At 35.0% G+C, this 21523-nt stretch overlaps 1 protein-coding gene across 4 annotated transcripts in view; it reads left to right on the forward strand.

The window, feature by feature from the left end:
* PPP2R5C (protein phosphatase 2 regulatory subunit B'gamma) overlaps positions 1–17012 on the forward strand; it is an 84966-nt gene extending 67954 nt beyond the window's left edge. For 2 of the 4 annotated variants that reach the window (XM_050897743.1, XM_050897744.1), the window contains 7 exons: positions 1112–1165; positions 3928–4098; positions 4665–4792; positions 6353–6454; positions 8608–8680; positions 11019–11135; positions 14383–17012. In XM_050897743.1, the coding sequence (XP_050753700.1) occupies positions 1112–1165; positions 3928–4098; positions 4665–4792; positions 6353–6454; positions 8608–8680; positions 11019–11135; positions 14383–14514 (777 nt within the window). In that variant the 3' untranslated portion in view covers positions 14515–17012. Of the gene's footprint in view, positions 1–1111; positions 1166–3927; positions 4099–4664; positions 4793–6352; positions 6455–8607; positions 8681–8914; positions 8955–11018; positions 11136–14382 lie in introns of those variants that run through there. The other 2 variants (XM_050897746.1, XM_050897747.1) reach the window with 2 other exon arrangements.
* The last annotated feature ends 4511 nt before the right edge of the window (positions 17013–21523 follow it).

Genomic DNA, 21523 nt, shown 5'->3' on the forward strand with positions numbered 1-21523 from the left:
TACCTACCTGATATGGATTGGTCTTTATCTATTCCCCTTAATTCACAAACTAATTCTCCAAAACCTTCAAGTGATTTGCATTCCTTATTACTATCAGTAAAAAGAAGATAGAGACATAGGGATGCCTCTCTTACATGTCCTACTGAATGAAATGGGAAAGCACTTCAAGTGAGCTTAGTGTGTGAAACACCAGAGTAAAACCACAAAAATTCACGTTGAAACAGTGGCAGATATTGAGAGGGATTTGCTGCCAAATCCAGATATACACCAAGAAAGCTAATTTCTATATTCAATTCAAATTTACTTTAGAATAGTGGATAATACTAGATGTAGTAATCTTTGTACATTCCTCAGATTACCTAGAGACATTCTTGGTAGCCATCATCAAAAACAGGAAAGGAATTGGTCTCATCAGCTGAACTGCCATAAATGGAGAGACATTAGAAAAATGGTTAGACAGTTCCTGAGGTGTGCAGTGATCCTCCCGTTTATTTTGGGACTGTTGGCCTATCGAGTGAAAGGGATGTAATAGTTCACTGTTTAGGCACAGATAGACAGTCTCATTCTCAGAATTGAAGTTGGTAAATACTCTAATTCAGCCTTAACTTGCATCAGCTTTACATTGATATGCATAGTTATCATTAGTTCTTATATATAGAAAATCCTAAGATTTACAGCTGTTCAATGCATTTTTAACTAACTTAGGTTATGAATTAGAAAATACTTACTAAATCAGCGTGGGACACCAAAATGTTAGCGAGTGGAAAGCACTTTAGAGGACAAGATTGTGATTTTTAAAATCACTTGTGTTTGAAAAGGTGAAGTGTGCTGAAATACAAAGTACTAGGTCTAAAAAGAAAACATCAAATTATGTGTCTGTCTATATTATAACCCAGAAGAAGGTGAGGACAGACTTGGGAAGGTTGGGAAAAATTGGTAAAGCGTATTTACTATGTTGTTTAAATTGTCTGCCAAATAATTTTTGTAAAATTACAGAAAAACTGTTGTGGTTTTGTTTGAATTCAGTAGTGTTCTCCACTTATGCTAGTGATTTCAAAGTGTGTTCAGTTTCATAGTGAGCATTAATAAAAATCTTTTTCTTTTACTGTAGCTGGCATACTGTGTAGTTCAATTTTTAGAAAAGGACAGCACGCTTACAGAACCAGTAAGTTTATCTTGCTTATTTTTGAATATTAATAACCCTTTCATCTGTAGACTGTTTAAGGAGGTTTTGGGAACAAAGTATTGATATGTAGTTGTTTTTATTAGGAAGAGTCAAATATTTAACAATTTTGATCTATCAAATTCAGTTTTTCTAACAGTTGTTTGGAATGTCCAAAATGAATTAAACCAACATGAAGAGCATACCTCTTACAAACAGACCAGAGTTTACTCTGTTTGTTTTGTTCTGGCTGACTGGATATGAGATGGTTGATCCAGAAGCAGTTTAGTCAGAAATTAGCTTGCCTGAATTGTACTCTGTTGAGACTGATGTTATGATGGAACACAGATTTCTGGCACATGGAGCTACCTACTGATGCAAGGCTTTTGAGTTAGATCCTGTTCATGTCTACCAAGTTTGGACCATAGACAAAACCAGACTTCGGTCTGGCTGCACATAGTTGCATAGATGAATACTTTTAATTGTCCTCAATAGTATATAGTGTTTTGCCTCATTACACCCAATATTAAGTAGGTAAGAACTAATATGTTTAATCAGTAAGCAGCAATCAGTAAAATGATTGCTACTAACAAAAGTGCACATTATTAGATTATAACCGTTTCCATTGTAAAATGGAAATTGGGATTCTTGAAACAAATGAAGTATGCAGCTGAGCAAGAACTCTCTTCTACTTGGAGCTTTTAATATTTGTTAAGATATCAAATCTCAGACATTCTGTCATTTGTGCTATATGAGATCTTGAAATCTTAGCTTTCTTCCAGACATCAGCTAGGATGTTACGTATTTCCTAGTACAAATCTGAACTAATATGCATCCAAATCTGTTTCCCTTTTTGATCCCAAATTAGTGCATGATTACAACATTCTTTAAAAACTTAGCACATGTATCACCGAAGTACTAAGTTCCCCTTCAAAAATTCTGGTCATTACAAACTAAAACGCTTTATTTCCCCTTATAATTGTCATATGAGAGTTTCTGACATCTTATTAAAAAAATCTGCATAAACTTCCCAAGGCTTCATTGAGGACATAGTGTCTGCTTTCATGATTATATAGTACGTATGTGAAAGATGCGCAGACTTCTCACTGAGTTGTCTTGTCAGTGATGATTAAATATTGATTATAGTTTTTTAAATATAAAAAGCTGGACTTCTGTAAAAATGTTCTCCACTTCAGAAAACAGACTGCTTTTTTTCCTAAATGAGAAAAAAAATTGTTGTCTGAGAGAAAGGCTAATGGATTGTTGCAACTTTTAAACTGTATAAAAAGACAAATATAAACTTTATTTTAAAAGAGTTTTTTCAAGAAGTCTGTACTCTTTTGGGTTTTTTCCTCCAGTTCTACATCTAGGACTAGACTGACACTGACATATTTTTGTTCTTTTATATGGCTTTTTAATCTTTAACCACAAAACAAAAGCATTTATAAACTTATACATTCAAGGTTGTATTAATGGGATACATCATATCCAATTAGATGAGATACTACATACATGAGATAATTCATCAAAAATGTCTAAATTTAAGATTGAGTGCTATGCCTGTCATTTTTAAGTATTTAACATGGTTTAAATATCCTTTGAAGGAAAATGTCTTCTTATTGGAATACTGTTTGGCACCAAATTGCTACAGATGGAAAATAGTTTTTACAGTTAAAAAAAATTTTTTTTAAAAATTAAATTTTAAAATCTTACACTTTGGTTTGAAAACTGACATCTTTGGGAAAAAATCATCATGCTTTCATATCAAAAACATTTGTGTCTACTCGCATTTTCCTTAAACCAGAAATTGCTAACAGCACAAGAGTCATTATTCCTTCAATATAACTTTGTGTATTTTTGAAGATTCTTGAATGAATTATGATGTGACTGATAACTCCACTAATAAATACAATGTCTAAATATATTTAACTGCTGAACTAGTATCACTTTTCAGACTTAAATTCTTCTACTTATATATTCAGTAGATGAGAGAGTTTGTTTTTCAGTTAGACTTCAGAAACATTTCCCACAGATGTATAGACTCTTCCTGAAGAGTTGTGAGCCAGCTGGCAGACAACTTCCTTTGGTGTCATGTTTTTATGGATCCTTTAGTTGTCTCCCCCATTTCTGCCCCCCCCTTCCCCCCACCCCTGTGCCCCCCCGCCCCCATTTTTTGAGTGTTCATGGTTTGCTAGGTAAAAACTGCTTCAGCAAGCTGGGTAAATAATTTAATAATCATGAAGAAAGTTAAGACTGTGATTATAGTAATCTGATCAATTAAATAAAACTCAACATTTAAGAGCAACATGCCTAGAGTAGTTGGTCGCCTGTCAATTTGGGTATTTATAGTAAATCTTTTCTTAAAATATGATGATAGAACTTAATTTCTTGAGCTTTGGAGTATGCCTCCAAGAAATTAGAGATTGAAAGCTGCTATCACTTAAGTGGCAGACAATTTTCCCCATAGTATAGTAGCAAATTTGCACTTTGATCGTGTTAAGTTAGATGTCAGGTTACTTTCTCTAGTCTTTTGATTATTTTGAACGTGTCTTTTAAGTGTGTAACTTTGTTTTCTGAAGAAGTGTCTTTAGACCTATTAACAGTTATTTCTGTGACACTGAACCATATATGATCACTGCTGTCACATGGGACAAGAAGTCTGAGTTTTGTATTCTCTTTAAAATACTAAACTTCTTAATGAGATATCATTTAGTGCAAGGTAAAGTCAAGTTATTGTGAAGATTATGTTCACTTTGTTTCTACAGGTTGTAATGGCACTGCTGAAATACTGGCCAAAGACTCACAGTCCAAAAGAAGTCATGTTTTTAAATGAACTAGAAGAAATTTTAGATGTTATTGAACCATCTGAATTTGTAAAAGTTATGGAGCCTCTTTTCAGACAGCTAGCCAAATGTGTGTCCAGTCCACACTTTCAGGTCTGTACTTACTTAATGTACAATAATATGAGGATTTTTATGAAGCAGACTTGTTAATGGTATTACCTACTGTTATTCACTGTAATGAATTTTATTTGTTGCAAAAAAAGGTCTTCAATTCTGTATCAAATTTTAGGGATCCAAATGTTAGCTTTATTGTTTCTTTTCAAGAGTGCGGTATGTGCATTCGTATTGGGTGATTCACTTGTGTTATGCTTAATGTAAAAGCTTAAAAGCTTGCTGTTTTCAGAAGTACCTGAACCCTTTCAGTACATAGTGTTTGCATTTCACTGCTTGTAAGAGTTCTACAAATACTCTTTCTTTGGGAAAACATTTCTTTGCTTGAATTTCAGAGTTCATAGGTTCTAGTTTGAATCATGTCCCTATCAAGGAAAAAACAATTTTTCCATCTCTCTTTCCATCAGTTTCATGATGCCCGTTTGCACTAGAAAAATCCAAATCTAAGTTGCAACTTTTCTTACCTTTCCCTTATTTACCAAATATTTCAATTACTTGCTCTTTAAGAGATTGTCTGAAGAATTGTTCCTTTTTTCATGTCTTCTTAGGTTGCAGAGCGAGCATTATACTACTGGAATAATGAATATATTATGAGTTTAATTAGTGATAACGCAGCAAAGATTTTACCCATCATGTTTCCATCCTTGTACCGGAATTCAAAGACGCATTGGAACAAGTAAGAAACACTTGTACAAATAAAATTCTGCTACTTCACTTATGTCTAGTTTTAGGCTTAAAAGTCGTTCAGATATTTGTGTTGCTAGTTTTAACAATGTGTTGAGCTGTTTATTCTATGACATTCAAGTTGCTGGATAAGGAGGAGACTACTGCTGTCAAAATTTGTAGGAAATCTTAAGAATTGAGGAAGGTAGTATTTTTCCTCTTTTCATTAAACAAGAAACAGTGTTTCAGTGCATCTAATCCATGACATATTAATATGAAGCAAATTTGGCATTAATCTGCAGATACTTCTAAAGACTAACTTTGATTTCTGATCTCTAACCTCTTTGCTGATTTGCGTTTCTTCTGCATTCTAGTGGAATATGTTGTAGATCAGGTCTTTTTTTCATTTCCTTTCCCCCCCCCCCCCCCCCCTTTTTGTTTAGTGTTTTCTCGTCTTTCTCCATTGACTATTTTCACTTTTTTCCCCACAATAACATAGTACTTACGCATGAAAACAGTCCTGGTCAGCTCCTTTCTGCAGCTGTTCCATTGTAAAGTACCTCTTTGTTTGAGCTATTGTGCAACTGCTGGGATGGTGAAAGTATCACAGTCTAGCCCTGGCCATGAATTGAGGACTGCTGATGGGTTGGCCAAGAATGAGTAATCAATCTGCCACTAAACACAGGAAAAGAAAAGGAAGATAAAGTGATTGGTTACTGTCACTGGATGTAAGCAGTAACAAATAATGTACTCATTAATAAAATCCTGATTCAGTGATGCAATTGTACGTAGTAAATGTGGATTGCTGTCAGTTGTTTTTTCTGACTTTCAGGGCCATGCATTCATTTTATTCTGAGCAGAAGTCGTGCTACGCAGTACAGCTGCACTCTTACTTGTAACTCACATACATGATACAAAGTAATCATTTAACTGATTGCTTTTTGGATTTAATGACCAGCAATAGATTACAGACTGGAGCTGTAAATTACTCCGTAAAAGTGCTTCATAAAGCAGATTATTTTTGTTTAATTTTTCTGATGTTTTCCACTTCATTTTTCTAACACTTTTTCTGGAGTCCTGGCATACTTGTGTTGAAGTGAGTGCTGTTGCTGTGTGGCAGTTTTCAAAATGAATGGTGTCTTTTCTACACTCCTTTTAATCACTAACTTTTTTTTTCTTTAATTTGTCAGTTGCCAGTAAGTTACTTTTATCAAGATCTTTAATGTCATCTTGCATTTTCTCTAATAACCCTAGTTTGATTAGTATCAGCTACTAAATTTCAAAACTAGTCCTGTATTGATACATGTAGTATTAAAAATGAAGTTCAAACATCAAAAGTGTAAGTAACAAGTAGTACTATAGAGTAAGAAAACTGCATTCAAAGTTGGTAATTTTAGTACTTGTATTAGCCCTTTTGAGGGTAAACTGAAACTTCCACTAACTAGTTTTGTTTCCAGTTATTCTGAAATGATGTAATTTTCCAGTTATGTAGGCTATTGGCTACTGTTGACCAGAAAAAATAGATTTCAAAGTTTAAAGTACTCTGAGTTTCAACCAGAAGTTTTACTTATAGGACAATACATGGCTTGATATACAATGCTCTGAAACTCTTCATGGAGATGAACCAAAAACTGTTCGATGACTGCACACAGCAATTTAAAGCAGAAAAACTGAAGTAAGTTTTCATGTCAGTGTGTCTGTTCTTGAATAATTTGTTCAGAGTGCTTTAGCTCTGAAAAACTACTGTGTCTTTAGTGGGAAGTTGCCCATTTGATTACAGTACAGCAGTCTCAAAATCAGCTTGGTGAAACTTCTTGTTATATGTGCAGTTTAAAATCTTCTTAAGAATAGGATGCTTCATGTAGTCTTTGACCTAATATTGCTGGGGATCACCATCTTCCTAAAAATCAACTTTTTGACAGGGACACTGCTAATCGTGGAGCCCAGTGTAAAAGATCTGTTAAACAGTTTAGTTTACATCCTGTGTTTATTTTAGCATGCTTTATGTACCTAGTGTTATTTTCTTTCATGTTGTCACTCAGTTCTTCCCAAAACACTTTTCCAGTATTTTTCGGCATTGCATTGCGTGTGAGCATATGTGCATGTTTTTCTAAAAACTACCCAAAATAAAGTTGTTACTCTATTGTAATACAGGGCATTTGTACATTATTTACCAGAAGAATTCTGCTGCATTTAGTATGTTCTTGCATAGGCCAGTGAACAGAGCAGGGATTTGGAAGCTAGAATTTTTCTGGTTTATGCCCAAAAATGCAGCTAACTTTCATGATCATAAAGTCACTTATCTTCTGTTCCTCTCCAATTTTGTGAAATAGACATAATTTTTTTAATATTCAGTATATTATAAAGCCTACTAAAGTGAGGTCGAGACGTCAAAAGTATTAATGGTTTGGCTCTCATTTTAGGGGCTGGGGAGCGTACTTAGCAAGTGGGTACTGAAAATACCTGGATTTGAATTTTATTTTTAATTCCAAAGTCAACAGGGATTCCTTCAAGTAGTGGTTGAAATTATACACCTATTTTAAACCAATAGACTGGAAGTAGTACAAATTCTTAATGTAGATTGATTTGTCCAAGTTTTGAAGTTCCTTATTACAATTTAAGTAGAAATGAGCTTGTGGTATAACAAATTTTTAAGATGTGTGTGTGTGTGTGTGTTTATAGATAACAAAATGTGAACATTTGCTTTTAAAAAAAAAAAAACAACAACGTAAGTCTCTCTTCCCTCATAGCAAATAAGTAGAATCCCTTTTAAATGGGAAAGCAATCTTTCTTCTCTGTTTTGGGGGTTTTTTTGAGTGGCGTTTTGAGTGTGAACTAAGGCAGGCAGTGTGCTGAGTGACGTAATAACAAAACAAAACCAAAAAAACCCCACCACCACTCAAGAACTTAAAAGGGGGTGGTTAAAGAGTTCTTTCCCCCCCAGCCAAACTTAATTGAGAGTTGGAGGCAAATTGTGTATGTGCTTGAATATAACTGTTCATTTTTAAATTTTTTTACATTTGGATCATCTGCTCTATGCATTGAAGCCTGGGAGCATTTTTAGCACTCTTAAGCTCAAAGCTCTTTTAAACTCTACCACCTTTCAAAGACAGGTGTTCATTCTAGTCTCTGCAGTAAGTTGTTTATCTGTAAGAAAGGACGGAAAAAAACCCTAGACTTTACCATTTTGAATTACATTAGGCATAAGGAAACAAACCTTTCCTACTTTAAAAAAAAAAAACAACAAAACAAAGACATCCCATGTCATCCCTCTTGACTTGTGACTCCCTTGAATGAGTGCGTTTTTGTTGGGTACTTCTCTGTTAGTGTTCAATTCAAAATGTCTCTGGGCCTTTTCCTTTAAACTGTTACCTGAAGCCATTGGGCTGACAGTAAGAATTGCTGCCCTTTTTTATGGTCAGATATTAGTTTCTTGTGTTTCAATATAGAATTCAAATATTATAAAGTTAAAACACAAACACACTTCCAACATAGATCAAGACTTCTTTCTGTTTTAATTTTAACTCTTTTAACAATGTACAGTTATTAAAGATAAACTGGTATCAGCCGGTTTGTTGCTTTCATGAGAAAATACAAGTTTTTTCCCTTTTAATGTTGCTTTGCGGTCATGGGGTATTGCTATGATGCAACTTACCCTGTCAGCAGTAAGTGGTATTTTGGGCAGTAGGCTGAAACAGGCATAGCTAAATAATTTATTCTGTTGAATTGTTCTAGTGAATTTCTTCACATTTAGGAAAGTATACAAGTTGTAATAGAAGATTCACCAAGCTTCTTTTACCATTTTTGCTTCTAATTTTTTTTTTTCAGAGAGAAGCTAAAATTGAAGGAACGGGAAGAAGCATGGGTTAAAATAGAAAATCTAGCCAAATCAAATCCCCAGGTATTTAGAAAAGATTAACATGTTCATGTTTACTTTAGTTTTGTTAAATATCAGTGGGGGAAACAGGTCTGACTGATCATGGAAATAAAGCGATTCCACTAATTGTATTATGAAAGATATACAATAAAAGTACTTTTAAAATTTGTAACCTTTCTCTTGTGCAAGTAATTATTTTTTTTAAAAAGGGTTTCTGAAAAGTATGATATGAAGTACTTTTTCCTTTTCTTACAATAGGAGATATACTGTATTGCGGTTTGAAAAGTTATTGTGCAAAATTATGGAAAATATAGAGATGCCATAATTGGTTTCTCTTGAAAAGCTGTTTTGCAAACAATATATTACAAAAGAGATCTTTCTGCAAACTGTGAGTTATGACTGGTCAGTTTTCCTCTGTGTCAAATGGATTAAAGTAATATTGTACGTTCTTGTCTGCTGCATTTGTTCTCATACTTGCATTGGGCCGGTCTTCTGGTGAACCTGCACCTCAGGTTCTTACTAAAAGGAAAACATCCTGTCAGACATTACTTGATGTAACTGAAATGTTGATAAAGAAACAAAGGTCATTTAGACTATTCATTATATTTTGAAATTATGGGAGAAAGGGGATGGTTTGGCTTGGGGTTTTTTTTTCCCCCCTTACTCAATTTTCTTGGAGAATGCTGCAAGTTTTCCTTTATCTCAATCCTACTGATTGCTGCTATGGGCAAAACCCCCCCAAACATTTCAATTACTTTGCAGCCAGAATTTTACTATTCTGCAGCAAGAAACTTACTGTACTGTATCTTTCCAACATCGTCTAGCTGAGTTTAAAGTGGTGGAAGATGGAGTAACGGTACTCTCTAAACAGAAGTGGGACACTTCATGATCTCAGTGCTGTTTTAAAACAAAGTATAGGGTCATCTTTTTTTCTAAGAAGGAGGAATTTCATAAATGGTTTTTCCCTCTTGTGGCATTTCTCAGGGAACAATTACTAAACTGCTCAAATAAAATTTGTTAAACAAAATGTCAGTTGACAGCAGATCTGTTAAATTAATCAAAAAAGAACCATGCATATGAAAGCAACAATTGACTTCCCGTGACAAAACATTCCTCTAATCAGATAAGCCATACAAAAGCCTTGCTTGAAGAGTACTTGATGTATGTGGTCATTTGCTGTCGCAAATGATGAACTATTGCATGTCTGGCTAAACAAGGGGATTGACTTGTAGTAGTAAAATTTAGTTCTACGGTGTAAATTTCCTTTTCTTCCCAAGTAATTTTTTGTAACTGTGTGCACATTTTCTGAAACTGGTTGACACAACCTGTATACAGTATGTTCTGCATAGTATGCTTGAAGAGAGCTAATAATTGGAAGCAATTTAAAATAAAAATTACTAATTTGAACACTGAGTGCTCCACTGAATTGACGTAAGGATATAAATGCTTTTAGCACTCTATATAATGGATTTTTAAGGTTGTTTTTTTTTTTTCCTGGAATTTCTATTAACTTTTTAATTTGTCTAATTACTGACAATTCTTGTTGTTCAGAGCTATTCCTGACTCTGCATGACACAAGAATACATTTTAAGATTTTTAGATTGTTATAATTATATTCGTTAAATCTTTGCTGTCAGGTTTTTTCTCTTTTGTCTCATCTGCATTTAGTTATTGGTACACTTGGAGACTGAAATATTTGAGGAAAAATGGATGAAAAAGTGTGTGTGTTCGTAAATGAGTTTTGATTTCAAGACCACATACACGTCATCTGAATTAAAATGGAATTTAAAATGTTGAGATTGCTGTACAGTAAGCTTTAGATAGTATACAAGTGTTTTTACAAAATTATTTCTTTAATTCCCAAAAGGTTCTTATGGCTGTTTTACTTTCTCAAGATAGGAAAGTTTAATATTTTGTTTTGAAATTATTTTAAATGTGTATTAACCATATTTGGCCTTTTAACAGTGTATTTTCTCTTCCAACACAACATTGCACCAGAAAGTAAAATCATTGTGTTTGGGTTGCTACACTGTTCACGAATCACTAGACAATGTATTAATAAACTCTCAGATAAATGATTGCCAAAGTAGACATTCAATATTGGCAAAATCTGAATATTTTAAAATTCAATCTCAGATAAACAAAGCATATTTTTTGTATTCTGACTATTTTTCAACAGGACGTTTCTGCCAAGTGAAAGTATTGAAGTTCCATTTTAAAATTTATTACTTCATGCCTGGAAGCATAAGATATTGAAGCTAATCTCAAATAACTAATCATATTATTCAAATGCTCAAATACACTCTTAGTATTTAGGTACTACTACTAAGAATGATTATTTTAACACTTTGCGTTTTATTAGTACCCAACATATAGTGACACGAGTTTGCTGAACAGTCCTGTTGCAATGGAAACAGATGGGCCTTTAATTGAAGATTTGCAGATGCTGAAGAAGACAGTGAAAGAAGAGGCTTGTCAGGTAAAGCCATGTGAAGATAACAAAGTACTCTAAATTATGAATTACCCTTTTTTTTTTTTTTTTTTTTAAGCCACTGTTAATCATCGACGTAAACTTGGGTTATATTTTGAGCCCTGTAACCATTTATCCTGGAGTAAAAAACTTCATTAGAGCTGCTACTTTTAAGTGATACTGTAGCAGCCAGGAATACAGTGTTACATTTCTAATGCCTGTGAATCTGCTGTGTGGTCTCTTTTGACATTTCTTCTACAGAAACTTTCATTTTTCTTTTTACTTAGAAATAGCTTTTTGTGTCTTGATGGGAACAATGATTATGCTTTAAGGATAGTTTAAAAATGGCTAAAATCTACCACATCATGTTCTATTCTCTATATAAATTTTGTTTTCTCATACGGAAAACTTGTATAAAATATAGTGAGATTCTAGTGATGACATTTTGGCTTGTTTGTTATTCAGAGCCTTCTTAGTGGCTAAAGCTACTATGTTTTGGAAAAAAATGTGTGAAGTGTACATTTGTCTTGCCCGCTCATGGGTCTTCCTCAGTCCACCATCTGTCATGTTCCTACATGGCAAGGACTTTCAAGGTCATTCCAGTCTTTTCGTCTTTAGCTAATGCTTAGTAATCTTCAGGTATTTTTAATTTAACTTCAGTAAAGTGGAACTAGAATCCTGACATTCAAACTAGAGATTTAAACTTGGAGCTGATGGAAAATGGAGAGGTGCCAGGGAGCATTGCAGTATCACTAAGATGTCTGGTAGGAATATCAGTAATATGAGTATCTCTAAATCCAGCAAAGTTTAAGACCAGAGAAATGATCTGGAGCTGGAAAAACTGGTTGAGATCAGAGATAAAGTCTGTTAATTTGAACCAATGTATCAAAGAAGAAATTTAATACAAACAAGCATATGGTCAACCTAACCTCCTACATTACTTTCTTAAAATTCCAGTGTCGTCATCCTGCAAGATTATATTTTATTTATTATTTGTACTATGGCATTTTGGATGAAGGTTGAAATCAAAAGAAATGCTGGAATGCCTCCAAGACATGCTCAGCGACTGCTGTTTTTTAAACACTTCTCTCTGGAGTGGAGCCCTATGCATGAGATGTAAATCTTGGTGGCTGAATTACATGCCTATCCAGGGCAATGAATGAGGGTAGCATTCCCCTGAATGGGAATGCTGGTTAGAGCTAGTCAGTGAGGAGCACTGGGCTTATTGAAGTTTCTAAACCTCTACCTTTCTTTGGACCTTGGATAGCTTAGCTAAGCCCACGTGATGGGGAGAGGGGCCTCCTTTCAGTAGCTCCAGAGCCCAGAACCAGTTCTAGTGGAGAAAGGTACATACAAGGTTATTGAAAAAAAAAAAAAAAAAAAACTACTGCTTAATCTCAAAGTTGTATTGATGATAGTGTCCATCTTTTACTATGCTATTTCCTAGCGCATAACCATTTTCTCAGGATTTATGAGACCTTGGTTCACTTTCCATCCTGGCCAGAGGGAATTAAAACTCATACCTCCTAACTCTGAGTGCTCTAACATTAGTTCTAGAAGAAAAGCAGCCAAAGTATGACTATATACTAGTAGTTGGGACAAGCAGTTAGGAACAAAGTTCCCAGTCCCAGCTGTTGGAAGTGTTTGGGGATTTGGGCCAGTATTGATACAATATGAAATGTGCAAACAGTAGTGGCAGCCCAAACTAAAACCAAGGACTCCACCTAGGTCTTACCTTCTTTTCTACAAAGAATTCAACTTCAAGAGCTATAATGTTGGCACTGTATACAGGTTCATTGATAGTGTTTCAACTGGAAAACGAGTGCATCGCATTTCTATGGATGAGCTTGATTTCCCTCTCCCACTCTGATTGTTAGAAGGGACGGGGATGAAAAAAGTGACACTAATGGAAAAGAAACAAATTGTAAACTAAATAAAATTCTGAAACTTGGGTTGGAACTGTTCAAGCATTCTTTAACCATCTCTCCAAGTGCATGCTTTCCTACTTTTCCTTGCTCAGAAAGTGTGCAAGAAGTAAATGAGATGATGAGAAGGTTATAAGCTTGTTTTTCAAAGATAAAGATCCTGTCCTAGCAGAGCTAATAGAATGGTTTGAAACAGGAATTCTTATCATTAGAAAAACTTATAGAAATCTGTGAGAAGTATAAAGCTTGTGAGAGGATTGATAAGTCTGGGTCACCAGGCAGGAAGAGGATTGATTAAGGACTAGAGTATTGCAGCAAGAAAGTTAGGTAGCATTCTTGCATCAGTCTTTGAGAGGACACTGGAAAGACAGTTATGTATCCCTTGCTAAGTACCATCAGAAATTGATGCTAAAACAAAAGGTATTACAGTTATCAGTTAAAAAAAAAAAGGGGGGGCAAGTAAAAAAGGACAGCTTAGTTTATTTTTTAAATAATACTTCAGAAGTGAGGAACTGTGTAAAGATCTATACAGTTTCAGTGAAAGTAAGGTTTATGCCAGAGGTTAACAATGGACATTCTGTTACATACTGAAGAGGTGATGGAATGACTGAGGAAAGTAGACCAGGAATTTTTTTCTGTACCAGACTATGTGAGCGTTTTTAGTGAATGCTCTTTACTACGACAAAATTTGACCACCATGACTTACTAACTTTTTGAACATGCTAGTAAATCAATGGCTAAGTAAAAGCCAGTCAGTTTTTATAAGGACTTCTTTGTAGAAGAACATGAATAAACAACATTGATCTAACAGGCAAATTAGGGTATGTGAGACAGACATGGGAGCTATATAAAGACACCATTATATAGTTTAAAGATACTTTTATCAGAATACTGTCTGGTTTTGAGAGCGCATCAGTAAAATAATACAGCAGAACCTTAAATTTTCAGATACGTGAATAGTGCAAGTAATTAGAAGCATGGAAAAAACTTAAAATCATTTATCTTACATGTAGAGAGATAGAAAATGAAAAATAAGTGAAAAGATGATAATTTTATTTTTAAAAATGTTATCAAGTGATAATTGTGGTAGTAATGTCATGATTGCTAATAGCTTAGAATTTGTTAGTTGTTTCTAATTTTTCTTCTTAGCGAAAAAATGGTTTCAAGACTTGAAACTGGGTAGCTGGTGGGGAAAAGAGGAGAAAGTATACGCTCTTTCCTATATGTTTTTTATTGTTTTCCCATAAGTGAACACACTGTGCAAGAAATGTTTTTAAGTAATTGTTTAGTCATTAATATTTTTGACCAACTTTGTTCTATTTTTATTTCAGGCACAGAAAGATCAGAAAAAAGATCGTCCTCTTGTGCGACGCAAGTCAGAACTGCCTCAGGATATCTATACCATGAAAGCCTTGGAATCACATTGCAGAGCTGATGAATTAATATCACATGATGGGCATTAAACTATTACAGTGAAATATTATTTTGGAGAAAAAGTTTTTTTCCTGGACTCAGTTCTACAGTAGAACTTATTTTTGTGCCATACCAATCAGTTACACACAAAGTCAAAGCTTTCTTCAACCCAGTTCTGTAGGCAATAACTTAATAGAGTATGCAGCTCAAGATTAGTAGTTCAAACAATGGTAAATTACCCAATTCCATATGCAGAATATTGGGTTGACTGTAATCAAGTGGACACAATTTCCTGGAGGTGTTATCATAGTATCAGCTAGCTGATAACATGCAGTTTTTATAGTCATATTTGAGAAAAGCATTCTATAAACTCTTTCCATCTAAGTGAATGACCAATAGTTGGTACTAATGATGAGTGTTTTCAAAATTAAAATTATTTCAAATTTAAGTATTAAACTTTTTCTAGGATTTCTCAACTTTACAGTTGTTTCCACATTATTGCTGTCTTGTAATATACCAGCAGTTTTGAAAATACACAGTTATTCTTTCATATTATGAAACATGGCTTACAAACTGGTAACTTCCGTGACAATCCTCAATCATCATTCCTTTCTAAGAATTCTGTAAATTTATTTCTCCTTTACTTAGGATAAAGATATATATCTATATATACCATGTCCTAATACTTTATGTATATTTAAAGCCATATGTTCCAGTCTTTAGTGTATAATACAGCACCAGTATTCCAGATATGAACTGGTAGAAGAATTTTTCCTAAAATGAAAATTTGTTTACTATGACTGGGAATAGACTGAATATAAAATTTCATTTTAAGTTTTTTCAAGTCAATAAAATACTCTTTCACTGTTTTCTCCCTTATCTGAGCTTTTAATACTCAGCATTTTTCTTGGGCTCTAGGAGTTCAATATTCTGTGGCAGATACTATGCCTGATTTCAGTTGCATCAGTTTTTATCTGAAAGATGAACATAACCTTTCAGGAAACACAACATCACAAGCTTATTAAAATAAGAAACAGAAGAGACCCTTGAATTCCATTCTGCTTCTTTTTAAATGAGTCTAAAAGCTGAGGAGATAGTGACCATAATTTTACCGTGAAAATATTTTTTGTTGTTGTTGTAAAGAGCACATGTGCTGCAAATACACCTCACAAGTGAACTGAAAATGCATCTGAGTTGCTGATGATCTTCAAATGCTGCTATATATTCCACAAGATTACTTGCATGTAATGAGCTTTTTGTTGTAGATGGAAAAGCACGGGAGGAAAATCTCTTTAAAAATATAGTGCTTTGTCTTCAATATTTGATTTCTCTCAGGGTGGCCAGTATTTTGACTTACTTATCCTGCTTACAAGCTGTTTAAAATGTGTTCTGCTATTCTGAATGGGTGATTAGTTTCTTTTGTCTCTGGCAGTAACATGATATAACTTAATGTTTAATGTCTTGATGCATAAAGAGATAAAAACGTGGCTTCTTTAAAAATAGTTTTGTTTTACTTTTTAAGGAAGTATAATGTCTCCTGCATCCATTAAAAAAAAAAAAAAAAATTGCACAAAGCAGACATTCATAGTAACCTTGTGCTGATGTAGTGCCTGCTGTTTGTTGGTTGCATTTAACATTCAATTTCCAATATTTGTTACGTTGTCTATTGGAAGAAAATTGTGGGTGCTGAATATTGGCTTACAACAACTAAATTTCAAGACCAACCCAACCTTTAAGTGGAATGTCCACTGTGTCTGAAAACATTTCCTGTAAAACTTGAAAAAGAATATGCTTTACCATTAGGATAAACTATATTAAAACAGTTTAAAGATGCCTTCTCCTTTTGAGGGAAAAAGGGTGCTTTTTTAATTGTGTAAAGCAGTGTCTATGTACTTTGATATACCATTGTTTGAACTTCCATCTTTAGCTGGTAGATTATCAGTTACCTTTGATTTTGGGTGTTCAGTATGTTTGTGCAAGAGGTTGCTGAAAGGAATTATTCTTACGTTACCCAAGGAAAAAAAAAAACTGTATATCAATGTTTGATTGATTGTGTGATGCTCAACGTATAAGAACATCTTTCACTGTCTAGATTTTATTTCTGTTCTTTATTGAAGATAAACACTCACCAAAAAGGGAAATATTATGGTATTTTTAAAGGCTTAAAGTTCACCATAAATTCGTATTTGAAGTTTTGGGCCACTGAACATTTGCTTAGGCAATATTCCAAAATCTGTCATCACTAATGGTTTAGCATGTTTATTATCAATATTTATATACTTCTTATAATCCTGTACTAAACCATTCTAAAAATAATACATCCAAAGTAAAAAGAAAAATCAAAGTAGAATTTTGGTGACTGTTGTTCTTCATAAAGTTCTATGTCTGACACCTTCCCCCATTTTCCAAAATTACACCTGTACATCAGGAATGTCAAAAGTAATATTACAAGTGTCTTTTTAGTGTGGCTTTAGTATGGCTTCATTTTAATATTGTACATACATTGTACCTTGTTTTATGGTAATAAGTAATAAAAATGTAGACTTCATATTTTGTACAGAATCGTCCTATGTACAGAATAAAAAGTTCCTAGAAACAGCAAAAATAGGTAAGTGGCACAATTATTTTTCATTAGACAATATCTGTAACATTATGTGTTAGTGGAATGTTAAGTTCAAATGTACCTACATATTTTTTAACATTTTGTAATTCAATTTTTTGTTCTGGCATTGTTTCTGAAGAACTTCATACACCTGCCATTTAATATGCTTTTATCTAATTTTAAAACTTAAAAAAAAAAAAAGGGTGTATTATATGGACAAATAAAGAACATGTGAATTTTACTTGCTCATCATGAAACTAAATTTAGCACAGGGCATTTGGGGGTGTGTTCAGATTATCATTGTTTGCAGAATCAGCTGTACAAATTAAAATAATTTTACAAATTTCACAAAAGAAAAAACTTTATGGAAAGACCATTAGTAAAAAAATGGGAATAATAGATATTCAGTAGAAAAAGCAGACTTAACTTTTAGAACAACTATCAGTACTGAAAGGATTTTGATAAATCTCCAATCTACAGCTATGAAAGACACACCTTTCATACCATAGTATTTTCCCCTGTGTTGAGGTTTAACCCCAGCCAGCAGCTAAGCACTGTGCAGCTGCTTGCTCACTCCGCCCCGCCCCCCCGCCTGTGGGATGAGGAGGAGAATCGAAAACAAGTAAAACTTGTGGATTGAGATAACGGTTTAATAATTGAAATAAAAAATAAAATGTAATAATAATTGTAATGAAAAGGAGGATAAAAAGAGAGTGAAATATAACCCAAGAAAGACAAGTGATGCACAATGCAGTTGCTCACCACCTGCTGACCGATGCTCAGCCAGTCCCCAAGCAGCGATCCGCGCCTCCCGGCCAACTCCCCCCAGTTTATATACTGGGCATGATGTCATATGGTATAGAATATCCCTTTGGCCAGTTCGGGTCAGCTGTCCTGGCTGTGTCCCCTCCCAACTTCTTGTGCCCCTCCAGCCTTCCTGCTGGCTGGCCATGAGAAGCTGAAAAATCCTTGACTTAGTATAAGCACTACTTAGCAACAACTATAAAAACATCAGTGTGTTATCAACATTATTCTCATACTAAATCCAAAACATAACACTATACCAGCTACTATGAAGAAAATTAACTCTATCCCAGCTGAAACCAGGACACCCTGTAACGCTTCTATATTGACAGGCTTCAAGCAAAGTAGCCATAAAATCAGGGATTATAATGTGGTAGGGGATACATGGTCAGGTGGCAAGGATGTAGGAAAAGACTTAAGTCTGCAGTAGGAATTGTCTTCCCTCTGGAATCCATAAAAGTCTTCAAAAGAACTAAGGAAATTACTCACATAAAGCTGACTTTCAATAAGTGGGGGGGGAGTTGGGGGGGGGTGTAAGCCTGGGATCAATATCTGACTATTGACTTGAGTTATAAATGTAAGATTTGAGTTACAAATGAAGCCTTTGCATACTGAAAGAAGGAAGAGTTTTCTGCGTGAGCTCAGAAGTAAACTCATCACATGGACTCCTAAGCGTAATCACAAATCAAAAACTAGATATTGAAACAACTGAGGATTCAGTGTTCAGTTTACAAAATTAGGGTCAAATAAGTCTCAAAATATAATGTTTTAAAATACAGTAGTGAGATTTTTTCCTATATAAATACCTTATTGAGTTGCAAGCATGTTCAGGAAGCGAACTTTAATCCTTTCTCTCTAAGGGAATTAAGCTTAGGGGCTTTGACCAACAGCCTTTTTTGGCATTGCTTGCTTGGTTTGGCTTTTTAGAAGTGGAAAGGAAGGTGCTAGTGTAGCACAAGTATGCTTGTGTTTGGAGGTTTGTTGGTTTGCTTTATGGAAACTATTTTAGTACAAATGTACTTACAGGAGATAGCTACGATTCCAGGTTATCCCGAGTATTGTTCTGGATCCCATTATGCATCACCCACCTAAAAGTCGAGCATTTCTGCTCCTTGGATCTTGTTCTTGCTGTGTGTAATGATTGTGGAGACTCTGACTGCATATAGCTAATTAAGAAATACCATTCTAATTACTATATCACTGTCTCCCTGGATTATAGTTTCTTTTATATGATGAGACTTGGCTTGAGCTGTCTTTACCTTATAAAATAAAACTTTGATGTAGTTAAAAATTTTGTATGAAAAATTTCCCAAGGGAGAATTTACTGTGGAGCTAAAGAAGATAATACATTATTCCTTCCTCACATAACTGAAGAGCAGCATGACTGCAGCTGGCTTTCTCTGAACCCAGTCATAGTGGGACTGCATTCGCTCCCGCACAAGTGGAGGACTGTCCACACAAAACATGAGGTTACATAAGCATTTACCCTATGGCGCTGAGGGGAGAGGGCTTGCTTTGCTACGAGGGGGAGAAGGATATTTACGTAATTGCCTCAAGCTATTTTAGGCAATTTTGTGATCCAGACGACCATACTAAGAGGGTCCACGCTAGCATGAAGGCCTTACCATAGTAATTTTTCTAGTACTCTGGCTGTATAATCAGAGATGCAAGAGGATTAGAGATGGGAAAGCAAGTGATTTGCTCTGATTGTTACTTGTTTAGGGTTTTTGCTTTGTTTTTTCATCTCAAATACTACCAAATTACTATTAAATATAGGAAAAAGAAAGAAAAAAAGATGTCTTTTTTTGCTGAAGTTGTTTCTTTTATAACTTAAGCAAAAGTTTTTCTTGCTACATATGTTGTATGGCATTTGCCAGGAGCAAATCTTGTCTGTCTTGACAAGTCCTAGTTCTCATTCTGATTCTCTGAAATACTTCTTTTTAGTTGAATTATAGGGGAAATGTGTCGTATTGGCAATCTTGCCTTTTGGATGGCTGATTTCAATGGCTTCTCACATACCTGTGAGAAGGGCCAGGTCCCTTGTGTATCCAAGAAAAGTGATTAAAGGAATACAAAGTGTCTTACCTACACTGGCTTTTAGTTGGAAGTAGCCTAGCATTTAAATACCAGAATCCTAGACTTGTTCTTTGTATCATAAAGTCTTGTCGTACATGGAGTATTTCTGTTTTGCAAACCTACAGTAAGATAAGACTTGTTGGGGGTTTTTGACCCTACTTCCTTTGCAATTCAGCAGCAATATATATAAATAATTACTTCAGTTCTTATTTCTTATCTCTGTCCTGCTTTCTTCTCCTTACTTCCTTACTCTACTTTCCTTATTTGTATGTTTTCCTGGCAGCAATTTTACAGTAAGGAAATATTGTATCTTGCTGTGTAAGCTACAAAAATTTTGTGACATTTTGGTGCAGCAGATGACAGCTGTTCTAGAAGAATGAGCATGCTAGCACTTGGACCATAGCTTGAGCCAATTTACACTCGAGACGTATCTAGGTTGCTTAAGAGTATTATCAACACCCTTTTAACGAACATCCTGAAGGCCAGGGTGTTAATTTAACCTGTGTTTTTTGGATGCTTGGCCTGTACTGACACTACATGGATGTAAGAAGTAGATAATTCTCCCCCCACTGGAAGGCAGTCAGGCAGGACTAGATATGGGGTAGCCTTGGTGGAATTCAGACAGCTTAGCAAAGATAGTTCTTTTTTTCATATGAAATGTAATCCTAAAACATAACCTGCCTGTAGAAGAATGATAGGGTGTGAGCAAACTAGACTTCGGAAAATGGAAATAGGTGAGTGTTGTAGTAAACACTATCTCAGTAACTATATTCTGTAAATAGAGATTTCAGATGAGTATCTACCGCTGTTTTTCTTCATCAAAAATAAAATTTACCTTTCTAATAAGAAGGGGGGGAAGGGGAGGGATTAAATGGTTTTGATCGGTTTTCAGTGAATCACCACTATCAGTTCTGGTGCTTGTGGTTGAAACTTGGTTGCTGAACAGATCATTTTCCTTCCAGAGAAGAAGGTTTGAGATTTCTGTTATTTAAGAAATCAGTGGTTTTTCAAAGTTAAACTGGACTCCTAAACCCCTTAGGAGCCTACTTGAGCGTAGGCATACTTTTTTCCCTGGTAGAAATGGAGGAGCTGGGGTATGTGGCTGGGCTTTCGGGATTCCTAGTATCCTAGCTGGACATACACGCTTTAATGTTGAGTTACACTTGCGTAGTGGCTTACAGGTCAGGACTTCCTTTGTCAGGCAGGATATCCTACCTCAGCTTCCTTGTTTCTTGTGCAGTACATTTGAACAGATCCTGGGCCTGAGGGTCCTTCTGCATTTGACTGTGTATCCACCTGAGGAAATGCATGTGGCGTTCAGAGGCAGTTTGTACGGTTTGTTTGCTTGTTTTTCTTTTTTGGGTGACATCCCCTTCTCCACCTCCATATGAACAAAAACTGGAGTTTTCAGTCTGTGGGTCGCCCAACGGCCCCAGTGTACTTTTTGGGAGTCAGTGGAGTTGCTCTGGAACTTCGCTGCTGCCTCCCCTCTCCCAGGCGCATTCAAATACCAGCCAGGACTAGGGGAGGGAGGGGACTGGTTTGGGCAAGGAAGAACAGGATTGTCCATCTTGGTA

This window comes from Gymnogyps californianus, chromosome 5, assembly GCF_018139145.2.
Source record: "Gymnogyps californianus isolate 813 chromosome 5, ASM1813914v2, whole genome shotgun sequence".
Lineage (NCBI taxonomy): Eukaryota > Metazoa > Chordata > Aves > Accipitriformes > Cathartidae > Gymnogyps > Gymnogyps californianus.